The sequence below is a fragment of the Rhamphochromis longiceps genome, linkage group LG1, assembly GCF_057381845.1.
Source record: "Rhamphochromis longiceps isolate RC_006_pf linkage group LG1, R_longiceps_female_GT1.1, whole genome shotgun sequence".
NCBI lineage: Eukaryota > Metazoa > Chordata > Actinopteri > Cichliformes > Cichlidae > Rhamphochromis > Rhamphochromis longiceps.
This window is the reverse complement of record NC_140557.1, coordinates 30,135,369-30,158,420: the sequence shown is the minus strand read 5'-3', so window position 1 is coordinate 30,158,420 and position 23,052 is coordinate 30,135,369. Positions and strand designations below refer to the sequence as shown.

General features: G+C 42.6%; 1 protein-coding gene across 3 annotated transcripts in view; it reads right to left on the bottom strand.

Annotated features, from left to right (window-relative positions):
* Positions 1–5,590: 5,590 nt before the first annotated feature.
* Positions 5,591–23,052, bottom strand: part of uacab (uveal autoantigen with coiled-coil domains and ankyrin repeats b) — a 38,703-nt gene continuing 21,241 nt past the window's right edge. For all 3 annotated transcript variants that reach the window (XM_085405441.1, XM_085405456.1, XM_085405449.1), the window contains exons 2-19: positions 22,643–22,773; positions 18,779–18,867; positions 17,966–18,030; positions 16,687–16,744; positions 14,954–15,024; positions 14,623–14,729; positions 13,895–14,076; positions 13,335–13,372; positions 12,888–12,944; positions 12,664–12,771; positions 12,173–12,205; positions 11,261–11,353; positions 11,041–11,071; positions 10,885–10,931; positions 8,004–10,691; positions 7,585–7,734; positions 6,573–6,638; positions 5,591–6,402 (exon numbers count right to left, since the gene is read on the bottom strand). In XM_085405441.1, coding sequence (XP_085261567.1) covers positions 6,331–6,402; positions 6,573–6,638; positions 7,585–7,734; positions 8,004–10,691; positions 10,885–10,931; positions 11,041–11,071; positions 11,261–11,353; positions 12,173–12,205; positions 12,664–12,771; positions 12,888–12,944; positions 13,335–13,372; positions 13,895–14,076; positions 14,623–14,729; positions 14,954–15,024; positions 16,687–16,744; positions 17,966–18,030; positions 18,779–18,867; positions 22,643–22,773 — 4,086 coding nt within the window. In that variant the 3' untranslated portion in view covers positions 5,591–6,330. The remainder of the gene's footprint in view (positions 6,403–6,572; positions 6,639–7,584; positions 7,735–8,003; positions 10,692–10,884; positions 10,932–11,040; positions 11,072–11,260; positions 11,354–12,172; positions 12,206–12,663; positions 12,772–12,887; positions 12,945–13,334; positions 13,373–13,894; positions 14,077–14,622; positions 14,730–14,953; positions 15,025–16,686; positions 16,745–17,965; positions 18,031–18,778; positions 18,868–22,642; positions 22,774–23,052) is intronic.

Below are 23,052 nucleotides of genomic sequence, written 5' to 3'. Positions count from 1 at the left end.
TTCTCTGGGGAACAAGTGTCGGGAGGAGAAAGGAGCATCCGCTGAGGTGGAAGACTACTGCGTGCGATAACAAACGTTCACCACAACCCAGGGAGACTACAGGCAAAGATGTGGGCGTGTATTTGATGTGTATAAAACCACCCGCCTGGCTCCTCGGTCGGATCAGCACTCATGAGGCATGCAGTGGACGGCCGGGGCTCAGTCCAACATAAATAATGCCTCTGATCCTCCTGGGGATGACGAATTTTATAAAGATGGGATCCTTTTGCGGTGAGGAAAAGGGGGTTACAATGGTTAACCGAACCCCACAAGTGTATGTATGGGACTGATTAGGACTCTGGAAATGAGATTAAAGAGAGCTCTACCAACAGATTGAACTGTATTTGCCATAATTGCTGAGAACAGCTTATTCAGTGCAGACCGCAAAAAAGAGAGCCATAAAACCGAGGAAGGAGCAGGAGGAGGAGGAGGAGGGAGACTGCCACTTGAAACCAGCAAGCTTTGCTCAAAGAAATCAAACCCAGGACAAGTCTTGTGTCAATTAGACGGTGTGTGCGTGTTTGTGTTAAAAAATGGGTGGGTGGGGGTAGGATAGCATATGGATTAGCCCTCAGTCGTAAACTCAGAGCTCTGCTTTAAGGTAGTATTTTTTTCATTATTAGTAATCTTGATTATTTTTAAAGGCAGGCTCCTCTATTCCACCACATTAAATCCCCCCTGCGCATGAATATATCTAAAACGAGATAACTGATACGGCCCTGACCCTCGGTTCCCAGCATCCCGCTGAAAAGAGCTCTAATGAAAAATAAATCTTGTGAAGAGAAAAAGAGCAACAGACAAATCAATAGAGGCACAGGCTGAAAGATAAAAGCGAGCGCTGTGCGCCAAAGAGCTGTTCTCGCTCTCTCATTCCTGGGTTGATTGTGCTTAAAGTGAAACCACATGAAGTGGGCTGCTCCCACAGAGGAAGTAAGAGTGTGTGGAGCTAAAAGTACACAGACTTCAGCACCTAAAAAAAAAAAGAGGGGGAGGGGGGGGGACGTGGTCCTTCTCTGTTACATTAACTGTTTGTGGCTAAATGAGCGGCATTAAAGTTGAGCCACAAAATGCTTCATCAGATTGAGTGGGTGTGGTTTGATTGGGTTGGATTGACACGCGCACACAGCTGTGATCTTGGCTGGCGCATTGTGAACATTTTGAGTCCAGCATAATAAAATAAACAAAAGCACAAATCGGACATGTAAAATAATCACAGCTCTTCCGACCCGTGAGTTTATGAGGATCTCCATATTAAAAATCAGACTTTAACAGGTTTAATGCTGGAAACATGATAGTGCAGTCTGTGGCAGTGAAGCTCACACAGCAGAAATCTAAAATCAGAAGCTGAAATAAATGGACAGTTCATTGCTTCACTATTATGCAGCATATATTACTCTCGTAGGCCATTTTCCCCTCTTCCTCTCCGGCGTTCATTAGATGTGGGGGAATAAATCCAGATATCGATACCAGTGCTGGTATTGGTATCAGATCGGATTGATACTAGCGCCACAGGAGCGCTCAGTAATAATAATGTTTGCTTTATGTGGGGAAATTCTTCCCTGCACTTAACCCATTCTCTCAGTGCAGCAGTGGCTACCAATCCGGTGTCCGGGGAGCAGTGTGTAGGGACGTTACCTTGCTCAGGGGTACTTTAGGGCAGCCGGTCAGTGGATTCGAACCCCTGACCTTCTACTCATAGGGTCACTCTGAGCTATCCCTGGGATTCGACGGGATCTGAGCATGACTGCTGAGCATGTAACCCAGTGAACTGTTTTAAGACAGACACATTTACATTCCAAGTTTTAAAAAGATTAAAAAATAAAAATATCGGTATCAGTATCGGTGCTGGCAGTACTGCCCCGTATTTACTTGGTATTGGATCGATACCATAATTTGCAGTAAAGTAAAACACTTCCATTCATACCTCATCAGCTCAATTGTGCACCGTTTCTGAAATAGTCCACTTTTTCTGCTGATAAAGCTCTAGTGACTCTGAGTGGAAATTCTGCCCCATCTCACATCTCCTTCAGTGGCTTGGTATAGTTACTGCTCGCTTACTTATGTTGAAGGTTAGGAGTTCAGTCACAGCACTGGACACTTTTCGTGATTTCATTATACTGTGTATTAAACATCCACACACTTTTCAGATATCTGTGTACAAAATGAGAGACAGCTTTATTACACTAACGTAAATGTCCCCCAACACTCTGATTGCAGAAACTCTAAGCAATTCCATAAGGTACAGAGCAGCTGTTGTACCTTATGGAACACCTGCGGCCTGTTGCCCATCTTTAGTGTAACACCGAGGGCTGTGGGAGCACTGCAATTTCAAGTTCCCGTGTATGATCTGTATATATGGTTTTTGACAATAAAGCTGACTTTGAAGCAGCCTCTATAAAACCTATACAGTAGCAACAATCCCACTGCAATTTCTCCAGAAACTGCAGAGTCAAGTTACTCCATACTACCTGATTCGGTCTGAAAGGCCCTCTGTAAAGTTCAGAGAGTGGAGGGTGGTTCCCTCTCACATGGCCAGAATCATAGTATCGTCCTTTCCAACAGAATGTACAGAAAAGATGACCGTCGTAGCGCCACCTATTGATTAGTACAAAATTTTCATCTCTGGTATTTTCATGTGATGAGTGTGGGATGGATGTGACTGAGAAACTCTGAACATGGCAAAGGTTGTTTTTGCCAGACTATACAACTGGAAATCTTTTTGTAACCACAGACGTCGCCCCCTGCTGGCCTTTCAAAAGAAAAGCGTTTAAAGACCATTCCTTTCCATACTAGAAATATCACCAGATTTTTCAGCTATCATGTTAGTGGAGTGTTTAATTTGTTCACCATTTAGCACTTTGTCACGCTAACGTGTTAATTACTACAAAAACAAGCACAGTTAAATGGGAGAAAGAGTCTGGGGCTTCGATTGCAAAGGACGACTGGCAGAATAAGTGTCTGATGCAGCACATTCACCAGCTCAGGTGCCTGGAGAGAAATTCTGCTGGAAAAACCTATTAAGATATTTTAGAACCCCTAAATTAAAATATGTGCAGACGGGTGAAACGACGAGTGGTTTGTGTTGGCAGAAGTGCAGCGAACAGCTGGCCTCGCTACCCCATACTGTGTATGTATATATGTATTTTGGAGTCGATCATTTCATCTCACTGGGAGGTAACAAGGGCAACACAGACTTGGAAATGACTTTTCTTTATGCATGACTCGTATGTGTAACATCCTGAGCAGTTTACTTGTCAAAGATAAACACTTATTAATCATTTCTTAAATAAATAAGATAAAGAAGTCTTTACTTATTGTGCGTACATTCAAAAACAGGCTCAAGAACTTTTGACTCACACAGTCCAACAATTAACAGGTGTTTTTGTTTTGCTGCTTTCACTTCCTTAAGGCAACCTACACAGTTTTTGTCTTCCGTCTTCAGCACATTGAGTAATATAGTGCTTTCCCTGTTTTGGACATACACCGATCCTCTTAAGCACATGTATGACCAACTCTTTCTTTTTTTTTTAAGTTCGTTCCATGTGAGAAAAACCCAGCTTTTCTTTCCAAAGTACAGCTGTTCATAAACCATACACACACAGGTGATGAGATTAACACGAGTTCAAAATCTGACTTGCTGATGGTGCCAGACAAAGTCAGGAAATCATCAAAAAGATCCGGTGAAGAACACAAATGTCTTCACCACATCCTCATCCTGTAGCCACTGAGGCATTTCAGCTGTGCTACAGTACCAGCAGTGCTAATGTTGTGATGACAAAAGACACACACACAACACAATATAGTTTTCTATGTTAGGCACTTTTATTGATTTTGTATGACTGATTCACAAATACAACTATTCTTGCCAAGAGCCTCCGCCAAGTTAAACAGACTGGTTAAACAGTAACATTTAAAGATTCAAACGGATTCATACTTTAGCCTTTAAACGGTAGAGGGAAAAGAAAAAGAAACATCCAAAAAGTTTGTGTTAACCATTAAAAATAAAAAATCTGCAGAACAAAACAGAGAAAAGGTTTGATGGGTGTAAACAGCTTTTTGTGTGTGTGTGCTAAATATAAAAACAAAGCGTATTAGCTGGAAGGGTAAAGAGGAGTGTTTCAGATGAGTAATCGTTCAGGGGTTGTTCTTATCAAATTAGTATCCTACAGTAAAACCTCAACGTGTTTTGTGCCGTTCTACTTCCAGACCTGCTGAATAATGTCACACTGTAGTAAAGTAATTAAAGTACAAAGCTATGAAAAATATATCAGTGTAAAGGCACAAGAGACTCGCTCAACAATCACAACACCACCACACTACACCATCAGGAGCCACAAAGAGCCGGCTCAGGGGTACGCGTCTGCTGCTCTGGGATAGCTGCATGAATCAGCTGCTCTATAAAGTTGAGTTTTAGCGGTTTTTAAAGAGGTTTGGTTTAAAAAGCAGTAACACACAGCAGCAGATATTAGCAGATGAAGCTTTATCACTTTAGTTTCTTATGCACATTTTTAGCGTTTCTCAGATTTCTAATAAATGCCACTAGTGTTCAGTAAACGCATGCAGCTGTAACAGCTTCCAAAAGCAGCAACTGCCTACCCCTGGTCTGCAGTGATTATTACATTTTCTACCAACTTGGCCTGCCAAGTTTCACCACTAGAGGACACTCTGGTTTAAAGAAAAAGACGACGTGCCACTGCAAACTGTAGGACACAGCAAGAAATCGCCTCTTCACACCCCTGTGATTCGAATCCTGCGTGACCAGTGCACAGATTCGTGTAACCGGACTGTGAGATAACTGAGCACTCACCCAAATATACCTCATACAACTGTCTACAAGCGCGGCAAGAAGGCTTTAGATTTGGATCCACTTCAGGTCTTTGGCATCTGATTAGTTTGGACCTCCAGAAGAGAAGAAAAGAAGAAGAAAGGTGTGCCACAAAATGAGTTTGACTTAAAAGAAAGCGAGTGAAAGTTAAAGGACAGGTTCACGTAGTTTCATCTGATTTTCAGCCCGTCTGTACACTGACTGATTTACTGGGAGCTGTAATCATTTTTTGAGTCAAAAACAAATGGAAATATTAAGGCTTCATTCCCCACAGTTAAATTTACTGTGATTTCACCATGTCACCGTGCACTCCCAGCAGCTCTGCAAGGAAACAGGCAGGCAAAAGGAGCCTTTGCCCCAAAGTAAATACTAATCATTCAGCTGGATCTCATATTGCATTTGTTCAACTTAACACCAAGTACTAAAAGTATTATCACTTCTTAAACTAGTTAGATCTTAGCAAGAACAAGAAAAAAAAACTGATGGCTCATCTCAACATCTGCGTTGTCGCCTGCAAGCTGAAGAAAATCATAAAAGAGTTTTCAGACTCCCTCTATGTAAAACAAAAAGGTTTACCTACAGGAGCTAGCACACTACAAGAAATAGTCATTTAGCTTTAGGCTGATAACACACATGCACGATTTGCCACTCTGTACACTGGCCAGGTACAGATAGGCGACATGAAAGTACACCTAAAGTACCTTTCTGATATTGCTACTGTTGCTATTCTGTTTTTGCTTCATTTGAGTGTGTGTGTGTGTGTGTGTGTGTGTGTGTGTGTGTGTGTGTGTGTGTGTGTGTGTGTGTGTGTGTGTGTATAAATCAGCAGCTGAAAATGTATCAAAGAAAACAATGATTACAGCAGCCAGTAACTCTGAGCTTCTGAGCTGGAAACTGTGAACCCCTCCCATTAAAACTCCAGCAAACGTCGGTGTTAAACATGGAAGCATTCTGCACGAGCGCTGACAGTCAGGCGGGAATGTGAAAAGTGGTCTGCTTGTCCAGTTTACAGTTAGCTGAGTGTTTCAGGAGTAATCCAAGAAAGGGATGCACATTTTCAAATAACCTTCACATCACTGAATATAATGTGTAAAAGTTGCATAAAATCCACAGATCTTCACCATCATTAGAAAAGATGTGAAAAATAATGTATGAAACAGTTTGTTGTTTTTACATACTGTGTACCAGCAACTGCAAAGTGTTTCTGCATACAGGTAGTTGATTACATTTGGCTTTAACTGCTGAGTTTATGTTGTCTGTGTATCTAAAAGAAAACGCTGCTGGTGTTCGTCTGCATCTACAGTTTGGAGACTTCTTAGACTTTAAATGCAGCAAAATGTGTTTTCTAACAGCCTGTCAGCAGACACACACTGGGCGCCCACAGGGGCCACAGCAGGAACACTTTACAGCAGGGGATATGAAAACAGTGAATCTGAGTCAGCAGGTAGCAGCAGGGTTTTGAAGCTTTAACACACAAACTCCTGTCTCATGCGGATGATCTGCAGCAAGGCGGCCTGGACGTCCTCGTCCATGTGGCCCTGTGGGAGAAACAGAAGAAGGGCTTCGGTACATATATAACATCAGATATTAACATTAGACTATCATCATCTGATATTCTGTAGTAACCCTGCTGCAAACTTTCTTTCGTAGACAAACCAGACAAATCTCACTGTGCAGTAATCTCCACAGATTAATGAGTAAGACTTACCTGGGCTGCGCTGAGCAGATGTGTTCGATAAATTGAAACCACCTCTCTGTGTTGCCTCTCAGCATCCTTGTGAAGCAGAAAGGAGGAAGACGTGAGTGACACTGTGCTTTGTTTCACGTCTTTAACAGCTAGACAGTGTAATTAATATTGACTGTATTCCAGCTTCCAGCTGCTGTATGTTATGATGTTAGAAGAGCAGCATCCAACTTGCTCTAAAGTTGTTCACGTCTTCTTGTTTTCAGCTTTTCATTACGTTATCAATTCAGTTATCCAAAATAAATATGTAATAATAATAATAACTAAATACAGTATATTGCCAAAAGTATTCACTCATCTGCCCTCAAACATGTATGAACTAGAGTGATGCCCCATTCTTAGTCCATAGGGTTTAATATGATGTTGGCCCGCCCTTTGCTGCTATTACAGCTTCAACTCCTCTGGGGAAGGTTCAGGAGTGTTTATGGAAGCACATTTGTGAGGTCAGACACGGCTCACAGTCTGCGCTCCATTTCACCCCAAAGGTGTTCTGTCGGGTTGAAGTCAGCCAGTCAAGTTCTTTCACACCAAACCTATCCATGTCTTTATGGATGCTGCTTTGTGCACTGGTGTGCAATCATGTTGGAACAGGAAGGGACCATCCCAAACTGTTCCCACAAAGTTGGGAGCATGAAATTGTGCAAGATAGTGGTACTATAACAAAGCATACAAAGCTAACAGTGACTGTGGAATATTTAGTAGCAAGGAAATTTCATGAGTGGACTTATTGCACGGTGGTATCCTATCACGGTACCATGCTGGAACTCACTGAGCTCCTGAGAGCGACCCATTCTTTCACAAAGGTGTGTAGAAGCAGTCTGCATGCACGGGTGCTTGATTTTATACACATGTGACTGTGGAAGTGATTGAAACACCTGAATTCAATTATTTGAATGGGTGAGCGAATACTTTTGGCGGTCTATATTTATATAGTTTGTCTAGAACACGTTTTAGCATGTGATGTGTGTCCACTTACAGCCAGCTGCTGCTGTAGGCTCTTGATCTGAGCTTGGAGTGTGTCGATGGGCTGCGTCTGCCTCTTGGGTGTGTTGCTTGTGTATGTCAGCTGGGACAGACTATTCAGCGCCTGCTTTAATCGCTCAACGTCTGTAAGCAACTCTGTGATCTGTCACACAGACAAAGAGCAGGACAAATATCGACGTTAAAGATCATTTAACGTCGATCAAGGATTTCCACAGTAGAAATGGAAAAATGTCAGAAAAATCTTTTTCCTCTATTCATCAAAATAAATGACAAACGCGTCTCAGTGGTCATTATCATGCTTTTCATTGTTACAGTGGCATTTAGAGTTTATGTGAAACACGCGTAAAATTGATCAAAATCTCTCAAATGAAACTGGGAACAATTAAGACTATACTGTGAATTGTTTTGTACCTTCTTGTCTTTGGCTTCGGTCTGCTCAGCTGATGTTTGAATCCTCTTCTGCAGGTCACAGATGGTGGTGAGGGACTCATCGTATCTCTCTTTCAGCTCTCTGATCTCCCTTTCGATGGCGCGCCCCTTCTCCTGGACTGCCTCCATCTCCGTCCTCGCCCTGCTCTCGCCCTCTCTTGCTTTTGTTGCCTCCTGATGGACCTTTTCACGCTCTTCTACCAAGCTCAGCAGCTTGTTATTCAGGCTGGCGGCCTCCTCCTCCAGCTGCTGTTTCTCCTTCTTCAGCTCGTTCATTTGGTCTTCCTTACAGCGGATCTCTTCGAGAGCCTGAGTAGCCTGAAGGAGCTCTGACTGCAGAGCAGATACATCTTCCGCCCTCTGGGCGTTGTTTTCCTCCTCTTCGCGGAGAGCCAGGTGTAGCTTAGCCACTTCAGCCTCCAGGGCTTCCTTGGCCTCGGCATGCTGCAGCAGAGACTCCTGCTCCCGGTGGAGTTCCTGCACTTCTTTCTGAAAGGCGCACACCTTCTGGGCCTCCGCCTGCTGCGCCTCTCTTGCTTTCTTGCAATCAGCCTGCGCTTGCTGTAAGGCATCATTGAGGGCTTTGAGCTCGGTATCGTATGTCGATATGCGTGTCAGCTCTGACTTCAGACGCTCCTGTAGGTTTTGAATTTGAGCATTGCACAGGGCATTTTGCTCTTGAAGTTCAGCTTTCTGAAGTGTTACCTCGTCGAGCTGCTGCTCTAAGTTGACCAACTTTTGGGTCAGTTCTTCACATTTAGCCTTGAACTCCTCCTCATTTTCTTTGTGCTTTTCACTGGAAACCAGAGCGACGTCTAGTCTCCTCTGAACAGATTCCACCTCAACTTTCAGTTTCTTTTCCTCCTGTCTGTTGCCCTCTCTGGCAGTCTTTTCTTTGTCATACTTCTCTTCCATTTCCAACAGTTTTGCTGTCAACTCTTTAACCTGGGTGCTGTAAGAGGTTTCCTTCTCCTCAGCTGTTGTCAGAGGCACAAACTTAGACTGAATAGCCTCTTGTATGGTATCAAGCTCTTTCTTCTGAGCCTCCAGTTCGTGAGTAAGCTTAACAGTTTCATCCTGAGCCAACGCATGCATTGCAGACGCCTCATTTGCTCTATTCTCTGCCTCGACCACGGCAGCATTCAGCTTGTCTGTGATAGCTCTGTGGTCTTTTACACTGATGTAGTCGTTTTTCATCTCCAGCAGAACTTTTTCTAACTTTTCTTTTAACTTTTCATTTCCTTCTTTCACATTCTTCAACTCTTCCCCACTTTCTTTTTGACTTGTGTCCAACTTTAACATCTCAGCTTTAACGCTCTCTAAGGTGGAACTTAACTCCATTTTCACTTGCTCGTGCTGCTGTCTGGGAACATACTGTCCCTCCAAGCTCTCTTTGAGAGTCTGACTCTGTGTGGTCAGCTGCACACACTCTTTATCTCTGTCTTCACATCTCTTCTGCAAAAGCTCAACTTTCTTTATCAGGTCGGCATTCTGACACCTCATAGTGTCCATCTCACTTTGTTGTTTCTCACTCGTGCTGCTGAGGCTGCTGATATTCTTCTGCAACGCGCCCCTCTCGGTCTGAAGCTGTTGGACTTGTGCCTCTGCTCTTCCGCAACGTTCGCCGGCTTCCACCAGTTTGTCCTCGAGATCCTCCAGAGCCGTTACCATGTTCCTCCGAACTTCCTCGTGGTTCTGTATCGGTATAAAGTCCACCTCAATCCTGCTGTTAAGCTCATCCAGCTGCTCTTGTAGCATGTCTTTTTCATCCTCACTCTTCTCAACCTCATGAATCAGAGCCTGGCTTTTTGCAGTCACCTCCACCAATGTCTTTTTCAGGGTAGCGTTCTCATCTTCCAGTGCTGCCCAGACCTGCTGCTCCTCAGCAGACAACGGCCTCGGGCCTCCCTGTGAGGAGGGGCTGTCTAGCTTTCGATGGAGCTCCGCCACCTCCTCCAGCACCCGATCGTAGTCTTCCCTCAGCTCGGCGAGCTGCCGTTCCTTCTCGTCAACTGCATTGGTGAGCAGGTTTTTCATGTTGTCGAACTTCTCGGCCGGTACGGTGTTGCCATGTTTAGTCTGGGCCTCTTTCAGCTGGGTTTCCATTTCTAAAAGTGTTTCTCTCAGTACGTCTCGCTCTGCAGTCAGATTTTGGACATCATGGTTCAGCCTCTCCGTCTCAGCTGCTAGTTGGCTCTCACTGCTCTTGTACTCCTCCAAGGCCTTCTCACTCTGTTTGAGGCGGTTGCGAACGCGGCCCACTTCGGCCGAAGCACCTTCATACTTGGCCTTGACGTCCTGGAGCTGAGTGCGCAGTTCTTCTGCCGCTTGGCCTCCTAAATGTTCTTTGACAGCGACTACGTGGGCTTGCAGCTGTTTGACCTTGCACTCAGAGTCCAGCATCCGTTTCTGGACGTCTCCCAAGGCGTCCTCGAGCTCTTGAACCTGCTGGTCAGCCTGTTTCTGGATGGTGTCTCGGCTCTGAAGTAGCTCCTGGCACTCTCTGGTTTTACGGCTCAGTGCAGACTGAAGCCGTGTCGTCTCCTCCTCAGCTGCCTGCTGTCTTTTCTTGACTGCCTCAAGTTCATTTCGGAGCGCATCCAGCTCACCAGGAAGACCCTTCTCCAGCGGTCGGGATAATGAACGTGAGAGGGGAGGATTTCTGAGCATCTTTAGAGAGAGATAGGAAAAAGATGCTGAATTAGTATAGTATATGTTTATATTGCACAATAAAGTCATTCTCAGCTTTGCCCCACCCACCACTGTACATTCAAACCTTTTAGATGTAAACTATGAAAGAAAGACGTGCATAGACACCAGACACATGCAGCACATATAAAACTGTTCACAGGGGGGGAAATACCTGATCAGAATCCAGGCTGTGACCTTTGACAAAAACATTTTCTTTACCTGCAACACAACAGCACACAAACGTAAAACTAAAGAAAACACAAACTCTGCTGCTAAAGTTTGAAATTACAGTCTTTTCTTTATGGCCCAAAATAAGCAGGAAGCTGACCTTTGATAACCGACTGACCAGAGTATTCCCCCTGTGAAAACACAGATGGACAAATCGATTACAAACTGACCGATTAGACAGAATACATAAAAATACAAATAAAATAACACTGCTGTAATCAGAAGGCTGCACATGCCTGTTAAACTTGAATCCGAAAACATTTTACTTTCATAAGGATTACCTCGAAGCAGAGACCACACACATGCATAAATTCACTAACCAAAGTACTCCGGAGCTGGACCTTGACAGTCTCCTGCCCTCGAGCGCCTTCATCTTTTTCTTTGGTGCTGAGTAACATCTTCAACTGTTCCTTCTAATAGAAGAAGAAGAAGAAGAATGTTAAAAGCAGTGAGGGTAAGAACTCACACTTCAACACTTTAAATGAAATGCTCAGAAAAGGCCAAACCAATCAAACAATTTACTCTGAAACAGTTCGTAACATGAAAAACACAGATATCAGATAATGTACCTACTAACCATATGTCTAAATGCATCTACTCCCTATGTGTGCTACAGTTTGTGTTATCACCACTGATGTTTCTAATTCAAAAAGTTTTAACAACATCAGATATTAAAGGGGCTTAGCGAAGACGTTTGGATGTGCTGCAGGCAGAGTGAAAAACGAATGCTTCTACAGGCAGCAGAAGTCAAAGGGAGGGAGGTGAGGCCTGAAGTCCCGAAGAGAAGAAATCTGGTCTGCAGGTTGGCACATCTTTACGAGACAAAACTGCTCCTGCGCCCAAGATACTAAGCTGCAGGCAAACACTGATCCGCGCACGGTAAAATAAATCCACAAAACACCTCGACATCCATGGCTTTAAAGGGCGAGCAGCTTCACGCTTATTTATAGACTAGTTTAACAATTTCCTTTTACTTTGAAGTGACTGTTATTTATTCCTTATTTATTAAATGCTGATAACCTAAAAAAAGGGAAGAGCTCTTGGAAGAAAAGAGTTCACTGTGCACAGGACACAATTTCACAAAGAGCAAGCTACAATCATTAACCAGCACTGTCATACAAAGTGTTTCCTTGTTGTTCAAGTTACGTATGCATGCAGTTTATAATGAAGGATAAAAGCGAACATTGTGAATGAACCACAGGCAGGAGTAAGTGGTTATTTTTCTATCATACCTCTTTTTGAGAGTCTTCTGCGGCCATTTTTTCCTGCAGATGAAAAAGGATCACAAGTCAACTCACATGAGAGATTAATAAATGACAGCTGATTTCATTTAATTGAATTTCCTTGCCCTTCTGCGTATTGGAAATTGTTCTGGCAGCTAATAGCAGGCAGCTATCATGCTCACTTAAGAAAGTCTCCCTTTTTTTAATATAATTATAAGCCAGCTCTTCCTCCTCAACACCTAGGGTTAGAAAATTATCACACATTTCCTAAATTACACTCCTTATGTTAGAGGAAAAGGAGACATTATGCCAAAGCAGCGTGACTCAGCTTAGCTGTTGTTATTACATTTTACTTTAATTCATCATTTCAGTCCTAAGAAGGACGTGCAAAACCATCCGGCAGGTGCAGTGAACAAAGTGAGCCAGACGCCTGGAAGGCTTTACTGTACCGTTGTGCACAGGGGCTCTGTCACTGTGGGAATACATTAGCCTGGATTTACCTGGGTGAGCTGTTGCTGGAGCATGTTGACTTTATCTAAGAGCGCTTTCTGCTCCTGGTAGTACTTCCTGAGGCCTTCCTGCAGAGTCTCATTCTGCCTTTCCAGATCCTGAATAACAAACAGCAAAAAAAGACAAAACTTTAAACAAATAATTAAAATGATGAATCAAAAATAGAAAAGACTGTTTGTGTGTAATGAGTATGGTGACGTTACACAGCACTTACATGTATGATCTGGTCCTTTCTGTTAATCTCAGCTGCCTCTGTTCTCTCCACTGAATGCTGAGGATAAGACAGGATCTTAATTTAACATTACCACAGTCATGAAATCACAGAACAATTCTCACTTATAGGCACTAGATGGCAGCGTTGCACAACTGAGCAGATCTATGTAGCCTGAAATGTATAAACGGTGTGCTGAACAACACCAAAAAAGATGTTGAGAGATGTGGAGGGAGCAGCAGGAGAGGGCGAGGTTGCAGTGCTGGAAATATAAGCAACTCTGACCACCGTTATCTTTAACAAATATAGAGCTTCAGCACCATTTCCATTAGGCTACATGTCACCATGACATACTCCACAATGAGTGAAATGTGGAGAATAACAAATGCTCTTTATTATTATATTAAAGAGACTTAAAGATGATGTGATTTTTGCATGTTTCAGCGTTACCTGTCGCTTCCACTGTTCTATCTTTGCGGCTTCTTTATCTGCAACACAACCAGAAAAGCGAAAGGTGACATTTCATTCCTCCGCTGTTTGTTATCAGGATAAGACAAAAACACGTTCAGAGAGAACGCAACCAAGGAAGGCAAAAGGAAGCAGCTGTGAAAGTGTTGTAAGACATGTAGAACAAAAAAACAAAACACAGGATTTGAAATGTATAACTTTGTATACTTATGATTCGAAGCCAGCAGCTACTTAAAGTTAAATAGCATCTTGTCATTATTGATAGCATATGTAATAATAGTACTGTCATGTAGCCTAAAGGCTACACTTTTGTTAGTCTTTACAAAAATCACCTTTCACTTTGTACGTAAATAATCTGGTGAGCCGTCACGCTGATGTGTTTTATGCCACTAAGTATCCAAGTAACAAAAGAAATAAATAAATAGTGTGACACTAAGGTTTAGACCTTTCCTTTATCTTTAGGTTAGTCTGGAAAGTTTTATTTATTTATTTTCTTCCAAAAGCAAATTTAGAAATAGCTGTTTCTTGTCCTGCTCTCTGACCTCTGTTGGCTTTGTCGATGTAACTTTTGACCATCGTGATGAGCTCCTGGTCCTTGTTGAAGCGAGCGTAGTGATGTGCATCGTGACCCAAGCCGTCCACAGTCTTCACATCGGCGCCGCTCTTCAGCAGCACCTCCACTGCATCCTTACAGCCGAACTCACAGCCGAGGATCAGCGCGGTCCTGAAGGCGTCAGAGACGGTTTATAATGAAGGCAAAGCTGAATCATCAGAGTGCTTCAAACTGATGGGGATGTACCAGTAACCTGACTGCAGCCAAGGTGTGCAGAAGAGCATTTCTGAACACACAACAGCTCAAACCCTGATGCAGATGGGCTACAGCAGCAGAAGACCACATTGTGTGCGACTCCTGTCAAATCAAATTATCTTAAATTCTGTAACATTCAGAGGGCAGGTTCAGAATTTGGTGTAAACAACATGAACGCATGGATCCATCCTGCCTTATAACAGGGGTTCAGGCTGGTGGTGCCTTCATGAGCTCTTACTACTGCTGTATTTTTCAGTGTTGGATTCTGTTTGCTTCCCTTTTAAAAACAAAACTTTTATTGCCTGTTCAATCTAAACTGGTTTCATGTTAATGTCACAAAAACGCCAGAAGAAATGAGACTTGTTTTAACTTTTCAAACTATATAATCTGTCCAAATCTTGCTTTCCACTTCAATTAAAACTGCTCTAACAGGCCCGCTCGGCAAATTGGAGTGTATCTTACTTGTTTTGTTTGTCCCGGACAGTAATGTCAGCTCCTCGCTCCAGCAACAGCTGACAAATACGGGGATGACACATCTGGGTTGCCAGAATCAGAGGTGTCCTCCCATCCTGAAGAAAGAAAATAAAAAAAACATTCACATTCCTCTACAGATGTGAGTACACTCCTTCATGATCTGATCCACAAAGAGCATTTATGTAAACTAGGTTAACATGACTTTAAATGTAGTTTAAGACCTCCACACAAGGCAAACTCAAGGACTAAACACAAGCACAAAATGGCTTGGGCTTTTTCAGAAAAATACTGCAAAACAAAGAGCAAAAGCAATTCTCACAAAATCGGTGGCATTCACAGCCGCCCCGCTGTCACAGAGAAGTTTGACGCTGGAGGCACAGCCCGCCATGACTGTGGAGAAAAAGAACAGAGCGCTGCAATCATTTCATCTCATTTACCATGGAAAAACAAGCACAGACACTGTTGATGTTGAAAATAGTACCATCAAAGCTATACGCAAACCGCCTTTAAACAAACTGCTGAATTTTATTTTCTATAATGTCTCAAACATCAACATCCATATGCACGCATGCGTAGGCTTTGATTATGGAAAACAGTCAAAGAGAGAAAAGAGTAGAGTTTACTCCAGTACACACATACAGAGTAGAGTGAGTACTTGAATAGAACTCAATTGGGTTGATGCTACAGCAGTTACTATTGTGCTACTGCACAGGGTACCAGCTCTATTTTACCGTAGTACACCTATAATTTAGTAGCAGCAGGATAGTTGTTTACTATAATCTTCTACTGCTGCTGTCAGTACTAGTAGATTATAATAGAATCAGGACTACAGTGGACTAGAATAGAGTTTTAAAATACACTGAGCACTTTATTGCAGTGGAATCAGAGCTGGAACAGAGTGATGTCACCTCAACATTAGATGAGAGAGAGCATACTACTTAAAGCTTTGAACTGAGTCTTTTTTTTCTTAGACCAAAATGCAAAATACACTATATGGACAAAAGTACTGGGCCACCAACACAGGACACCTACAGGAGCTGTTCAGGTATGGGAGCCAATGCCAGAAACTCAGCAGAATGTCAGTGTGCATCAGCACTCAGTGGTCGGACACAGACATGGCTGAGATGCTGTGTTTCCCAAACACTTGCACTTTGCAATAATGCTACTGATTTATGATAGTGGTATATCTAGGAGGGAAGACATTTCATGAGATACAATAGTGGCATCCTATTACAGCACCAGGCTCGAATTCAGTGAGCTCTTTAGAATTACTCATACTATCACAAATGTATGCAAAGGCCAAATTTTACCTGAATTCAAACATTGAAAGGTGTGGGCCAATACATCTGTCCATATAGTGTACAGTGCTTAACCGCCCATGGATGGTTTATACCACAGCTGCCATAAATTAACAGTACTTGTAAATGCCAAAATAACTTTTTTAATGTTCCTAGAAGTGTTAATACATCACTATGTGCAAATTCTTAAAATATAATCATCGTTGTTATATAACTTAAAAATTTGTGGTTTTAGAAAAAATAAGAAAAAAATAGTAAAGTGCATTATTTTTTTTAAATTAAGCAATCATTCCTGAACAGAAAACTTGGTTTTAGTGGTTGCTGGCTCAAATTTGGATATAAAAATTCAGTTAACTGAATTCTTTAATTTTTAGAGATTTCTAAATTATTTGTGCTTCCTTCTTTTCATGACAGGCGGTCAGCACTGTATGTTGCTCTACAAGTCTGCAGGGATTGGACAGCGGGTGGTGTCCAGAGTTCAAACTCAAAATGCCAAACTGGCTTTTAATGTTTGTAGTACCCCATGCTGAAATCGACTCCCCTTGGATCTCAGATATATCGGCTGTAACCTCTTTCACGCCACTTTTTATTATTCTTTGTATTCTTCTTTTGGTTTTATGGTGCATTACTTTTCAGTCTGTTATTTTATCATTTTCTTGAAATTTACAATATTTGTAAAGTCCTTGGAACTACAAATGTTAATGAATTGCTGTGTGAAATAACTTTTCCCTGCCTTGCCGTAGAATAGTCTTACCAGCATCATGTAGAGCCGTTCTTCCTTGCAGGTCCACATTTCCAACTGGAGAGTTGTGCTGTTAAAAACAAAGATAAACTCAGATAAAGAAAATGTAGAAACTGTTACACAGCGTGTATCAAAACAAATAAAGAATATGACTTATTGTCAATATAAAAAGGTAAACTCACACTTTACATTACAGGTTCGTTAGCACAGACCTGTTTCAGTGTATTATAGTATAATGACACAGAGCCAGGCAGAAGCTGTAATCTGATTCAAATAACAAAGAAATGACCCCTTAACAATTCTGTTTGGTCATTACTAACATGCACTGTAACTATGTAGGGACACAAAGTGTTTTCAGTGGAGTACAGACACTCAGGTTCTCTTATGCCAGTCTACTTGTCCAGCAGTGGTTTAATTAGGTTTCCTTGTTGCAGGTGTGTAAAACAGGAGCACCCTAAATATCATGTATTTCCAGCAGCTGGCAGTGAAAACTAAAAGGCAGAAGAAGGAAGGTCATATTAGGATAAGTGGTGCTGTGCTCAAATGCTTGTGAAATCTACACACAGCCCACTCCACTGACTGGGCTCCAGTGATTGTAGTGCTGTGGTGATGAGGGCTGCAGGACTCTATGCTAACAGGAGCCTGATGTTGCTGGGTAAGCTTGACAGTACGATCTGTCCCCCACTATAAAAACTCCACTCTCTCTAGCAACAAGGGCCAAAAATTAGCAGCATGCTCAAATGACATAGTGAAGAGGGGGCGTAGAACAGCAATGGGAGCTGAAGGTAGCGCATTGGAGGTGGGATATCCTATACCGTGATGGTTTGGGCTGACGGAGGGAGACAGTAGCTGTGGTGGGCATCCAGCTGCTATGTCTGGTGTGATGACGGCACTAAGAATGGATGACAGGTTTGCAGGAGGGTAGGCTTGTCAACAGCTCTGACAACCCCCTGCCAACAGCCACAACCTCCATTAGATCATTGCCATGCCAGATATGAGGGGGGCATGAGGGGGAAGGGACGCAAGACAATGAGAGCACAATGTTGCAGAGAGACAGCCGCCTTATTGTAAACACATAAATCCTCCAGAGGGCCACGGTGACTCAACAAGCACTACTGTTGACCGATATGGAGTGGCCTCAGCAGCCACAGCTGTTTGGCAAAAAGAATTTAATGGGGCTGAGAGGGAATCTCCTCTGACTGACCAGTGACTGTGAAACTGTACCAAATAAAAAGGTAGTATGTCATTTCATTTTGGCATACGTTTTCTAACAATGACAGCTGCGCTTTACCTGCAGGAGTTTCTGCACACACAGAGAGTGTCCATTTCTCGAAGCTAGATGGAGAGCACTTTTACCTGAAAGAGACAAAAGCAATTTCAAAACAACAACAAAAAAAAGTTAATTTACAACCCACGATTTGCATGTATGCATATTTAGAGAAACACGCCACAACATGCAATTACCCCATCTGATGCACATACTACAAGTGTTTACAGTACATGTGTCGTTTAATCTGTTTAGAGGACTTCAAATGATGTTAAATTCATTATATTAAATAGAAATGCAATATTTCTGTAAATACAGCATACAGATTTGTTTCAGTCAAACTAGATTATGAAGTAATTTCATTGTTGCTATAATAGCAGTTGTAATTTTAGTATTAAAACCTTTGTTACGCCCTTTATAGGGATGGGATTGCCGTTTTCTTCAGTCTGTGGAAAGTAACAGCATGATGTCATTTGTTCTTCAAAGTATTTAGCATTACCACTCTTTTGAAGGTTGCATACTCTTTGCCTTAGTCGCTCGGCAGTGAGAACTGCTGTCACCAGTGGATAAAATTTATGACGGTCTGCTCAGGTCCAAGCAACATATACTCACAGCTGCAGAAATATATTGCGCCTTTAAGGGTCTGTGAGTGTGCATGCTAAATGGTTCTGAGCTATGAAGGTGATCATGCTCTTTTTCCAGTTTCCATAGCGCTTTTTACATTTCATAGAGCGTTTGCAGACAAGTCAGTGTCTTCTATCCAAACTCTGAGTGACTGCTACGATCTGCTAGCAATCAAAGCAATCACGCACAAGGCTTTTGGTGCAACAAACTTACCAGCGGCGTCACTCGCAGTCACATCAACATTGTGTCCCAGGATGAGATTGAGGACTTCTAAGTGTCCTCGTGTTGCAGCCAAATGAAACCTGGAAAACAAGAGAGAGATGGAGATTAATTAAAAATTAATAAATAAGAAATAAAAAAGCCAGAAAAGACTGACAGGGCATGGGTGAGAGGTATGTAGCAGAGAGCAGAGAGCACAGAGTTGAGAAGGGCAAGTGAAAACGTGATAGGGTGTAAAGAGACAGGGGAGAGGGTAAAACTGAGAGACAAGAGAGGGGCTGCAAACTGATGCCTGGCTCCAAGCTATCAGCAGGATCAGCATTCTCAAAACATAACGAGAGCCCTCAGGGTTTGTGAGGTCTAAGTGACAACTAGGAGCGACACAAACTTGCTTATTTTGCAGAAAAAAAAAAACGTGTCTACCGACAAAAAATGTTGAATGCATGGTAATAGCTAATAGTTAATAGACATGAATAGTAAGCTTATTGATATCTACAGCATCAATCAAGTGTTGTGACTGGGATACCCAAGCCAAATTATCAAATCTATCGACCAATGAGAACCATGTGACTCGACTGAACATACTCAGTGCAAGTTGGAGCGAAAGTGTTTAATGCACGATTGCTACACAGTGCACATATTCCCTCGTTAATTGCCTACTTAGTTAAGCCGTTTCCCACTGCACGTGTTTGCCAACATGTATTTAATCATCACCTTCAACTGGAAACGTTCCAGCTGCGCTTGTCCAATGTAACCCACAGCAGCACTGCTGCTAGTCTCCATGCAAGACTGCGGAGCACTTGTGTGTAAGCTAATCTCTGTCTGACACCCACCCGGACACATGAGCCCGTTCATACACTAACCCCAAGTTATCTGCCAAGGAGACAGCTCGGCTGTCACCTCAACGCTGGCGTGGGTATTAAAAGCAGTGTTGATGACCAGGAGATGCTGATCTTCTGTGGAGCAGTGGCGTCTTGGGCTCTCCAGGCCAAACAGCAGACGGGAAGCAGAGTAAAGCTATCCAAGTGGGGTGATACCCCTCACTAAGTTCATAACCTACATCACTTTCCATAAGGGAACTCAAAGAATGCTTTGAAATAAAGTTAAAGGTACATAAGTGCAATTAATTGAGTGCATTTCCCCATGACTTTGAAGAATAGAGAGCGATGACTGTCTTGACAGCAAATATAACTCAAAGCCAAAATGGCCAAGCCTGAAAATCTGGCATTTCCTGTCTCTACAATAATAAAATAAAGGCAAAAATGCCAAAAATCCATCTTAAATAAAGTATGATATTCAACAAATGCAAAGGACTGATGCTATAAATACATGGAGACCTCAGTGAAATGGTTAGACAAGATTTTTTTTTGGAGACTAATGGCTCTGGCTTTAACAGAGCACATTACATTTTCACATCTGCTCCTTGGGGAGCTTTCAGGTTGTCAGTCTACTGGATATGGCTGCTATTTTTAAAAGAGTCCACTTGTTTCTGTTTTCTATCAAACCCTAGTATGACGCTAGCTGAACCATGTGTGACAAAGTGCGTCTCTGAGGATACAACAGTCCATGTTCATATCTTACATTTAGCTCCCTCTTATCTGAAAGTGAATATTGGTATGTGTGCACAAAAACATGCTGCTCTACTCGTTTCTGTAAAGCTCTGTCAATCACTGCTGCGCTTAGTTTTAAGAAAGTCCTCTAATGCCAGTGGTAAGTCACAACATCCATCGTATCAAAATGAGAAGGTCAACGTCGTTGCCTGGTAGCCAGACAAGGAGAACATTGCAATACATTTGATATATAACAAAGAGAATGGCAGTGACTGCTTAGTGTTACTTCCTGTAAATCTATCATCAAGTTGGCCTCAAGATCACACACACACGAAATTCAGATCTTACAATAGTTAGATTAAAAAAACAAAAAAAGCACCCCCCAAAAGCACTTGAGCACAAAATTAGCTATTCACTCAGTGCCAGGATTGTGCTGGAGGTTTAGCTGACTGACTGTCTTTAGTGGTATGCTCATGCTGTCATGAGAACTACTTTTGCTACTAGGCCCTTGTCTGCACAGAATGAGCGTTAGTGATGGGTGGGCTTACCACGCTGAGATCCAGCTAAAGCCACAGCAGAGATGCAAACTGTTTACTCAGCTGGAAGGTGCGATAGAAACACTTAGGGCTGAATTCATTAGCTCTACACAACGAGGCTAATCCAGGGCACACCAAATGATATATTGGGGGTAACAGCTTGTAATTAGTTTCCCCTCAGAGGTCCATGATTATAAGGAATCACCATTCAACATTCCTTTGTGGGCTTTTGCAAAGGCCAGAATACCATATGCACATGTGTGCGTGTCTGTGTGTGTGTGGCCCAGTGAACTATAAGTGGCCTGGCTGAGTTGCGGTTCACTTTTGTTTTGGTTAGACGTGGCAAAATAGTGACCTCTTCCGGCCCCCCCTCGAATATTCATTCATTTTACAGTTAACTGGTTCTGATCCACAGGGGAACAGCGAATGATAAGCATGACTGTGTTTGGAAACAACAACCTCTGCAGGCTGTGGTTCTGGATTTAGTTCTGACAAATTCTAGCACCTTATTATGAGACCAGGCATTTATCAGGATGTGTGTATAATTGTGTTTATTCGCATGCATGTGCACATCGGTCTATGCGGTGGTGCCACAAGAGAATTTCACACACTGCTGAAAATACTCTGCACCTTTGCAGTCTGGGATCTGGAGCTCCAGAGTTTTATGGTTTAAAAAAGGCTTTGTCAAAATAAACGCGCAGCACAGGCCAGAGACGAGTGACTCATTCATATATCTAGGATTAAACCGAGGGCGCCTGCCCGCCCGAAAAACTGGTGTCAGAATCTGTTTAAATTTAGGAAGAAAACAGAGCACCTCATTTAAAAAAAAAAACAAACAAAAAAACAAAACAGGTCAATGTATTGTTTTTCAAGGCTGAACCATTTTTAATAATAGCACTACATTAAAGGTCTGTCTGGGAGATGTGTTCATATCTGTGGTTTTGGATGGCTGAGATGCAACATCAGAGAATTCCTCATACACATTTCAGACTGACCTATTTTCCTTCTATTTCTTACTGCCCTGTTAACACTGCAGGGTGCATATCGAGTTAGTAGGGAAAAAAAACAACAACCTCTGAATATATCAGGTTCTCACTTAAAACATGCTCCTCCTCCAAGATGTCAAGAAATCGTGGTAATGGCCTGCAGCAGGGCCTAAATGTATTACTTGGTGTTGCAAGCATCACAGTGGATCTAATCTTAATTTGCAGAGAGTCATTTCCTGTAGGGACTACATAAACCACCTCCGGACAATGTGGTCAAGCCTCGTGTCCACGGACATTCTTTACACCAGCTCCCACACTGACCTCCGGTCAAAGGGAAACTAAAAGGGAAATTTCTGGATATAAAAAAATGGAGACAGAATCATGTACTGCACTCGTTTCATTTTGTTGTGTTTATATTTGTGGAGGTTCATGCAGGGGTAACGTGGTGCTTATTTAAGACGTTCTGGAGCGAGAGTGACCTAATTGTGAAGGAATCTTAGAGAAGCTTTATCTGGAAAAAAAGGTCAGGAATGTCACGCGGTGGGGAGGTCACCACAATGTTTGGAATTGCTGTTGCTGGTTTTAGATTTACAAATCTTTGCCAATCCATGCTGGACTCAAACAAACACAAACGTTTCAGTGATTTCTGATCTGTACACTGTCATCTCACTGTACTACACTTCGTGTGGTACGCGTGTGTGCTGCTGAAGCTCAAAGCTCTGACTATACATGTCAACATACTGCACATGGATGCATGTGTGTCTGCATGCGCCTGTGTTTACTTACGCAGAGCGTCCTTCCACGTCAAGCTTAGTGGGGATGATGCCCTTCTTGTTGAGAACAGCAGACACCTTGTCCACCTCGCCACGCTCCACTGCCTTCATCAGCCGATCATCATACTTGTTCCAGTCTGTGTTCTGTCAATGATGATAGCAAACTATCAGACATTTCTAACCAAACAGTTATGTATTTCACCAAGGCTGTACTTAGTTTAACAGCTGAGAGTAATAGCTATAATTTGGTCCCCAGGAGTTTTAGCTGACTACCAAACGCAAGCCGGGCACGAACACACATAGAACAAAGTCCATTTCTGAGTCATTTTTCCTTTTCTGCTATAATAACAGACAAGAATAGACCTTAATGTGCCAGGAATTTAAAACGCTTCATGAGTTGTTGCTACAAAGCAAGGAAACAGT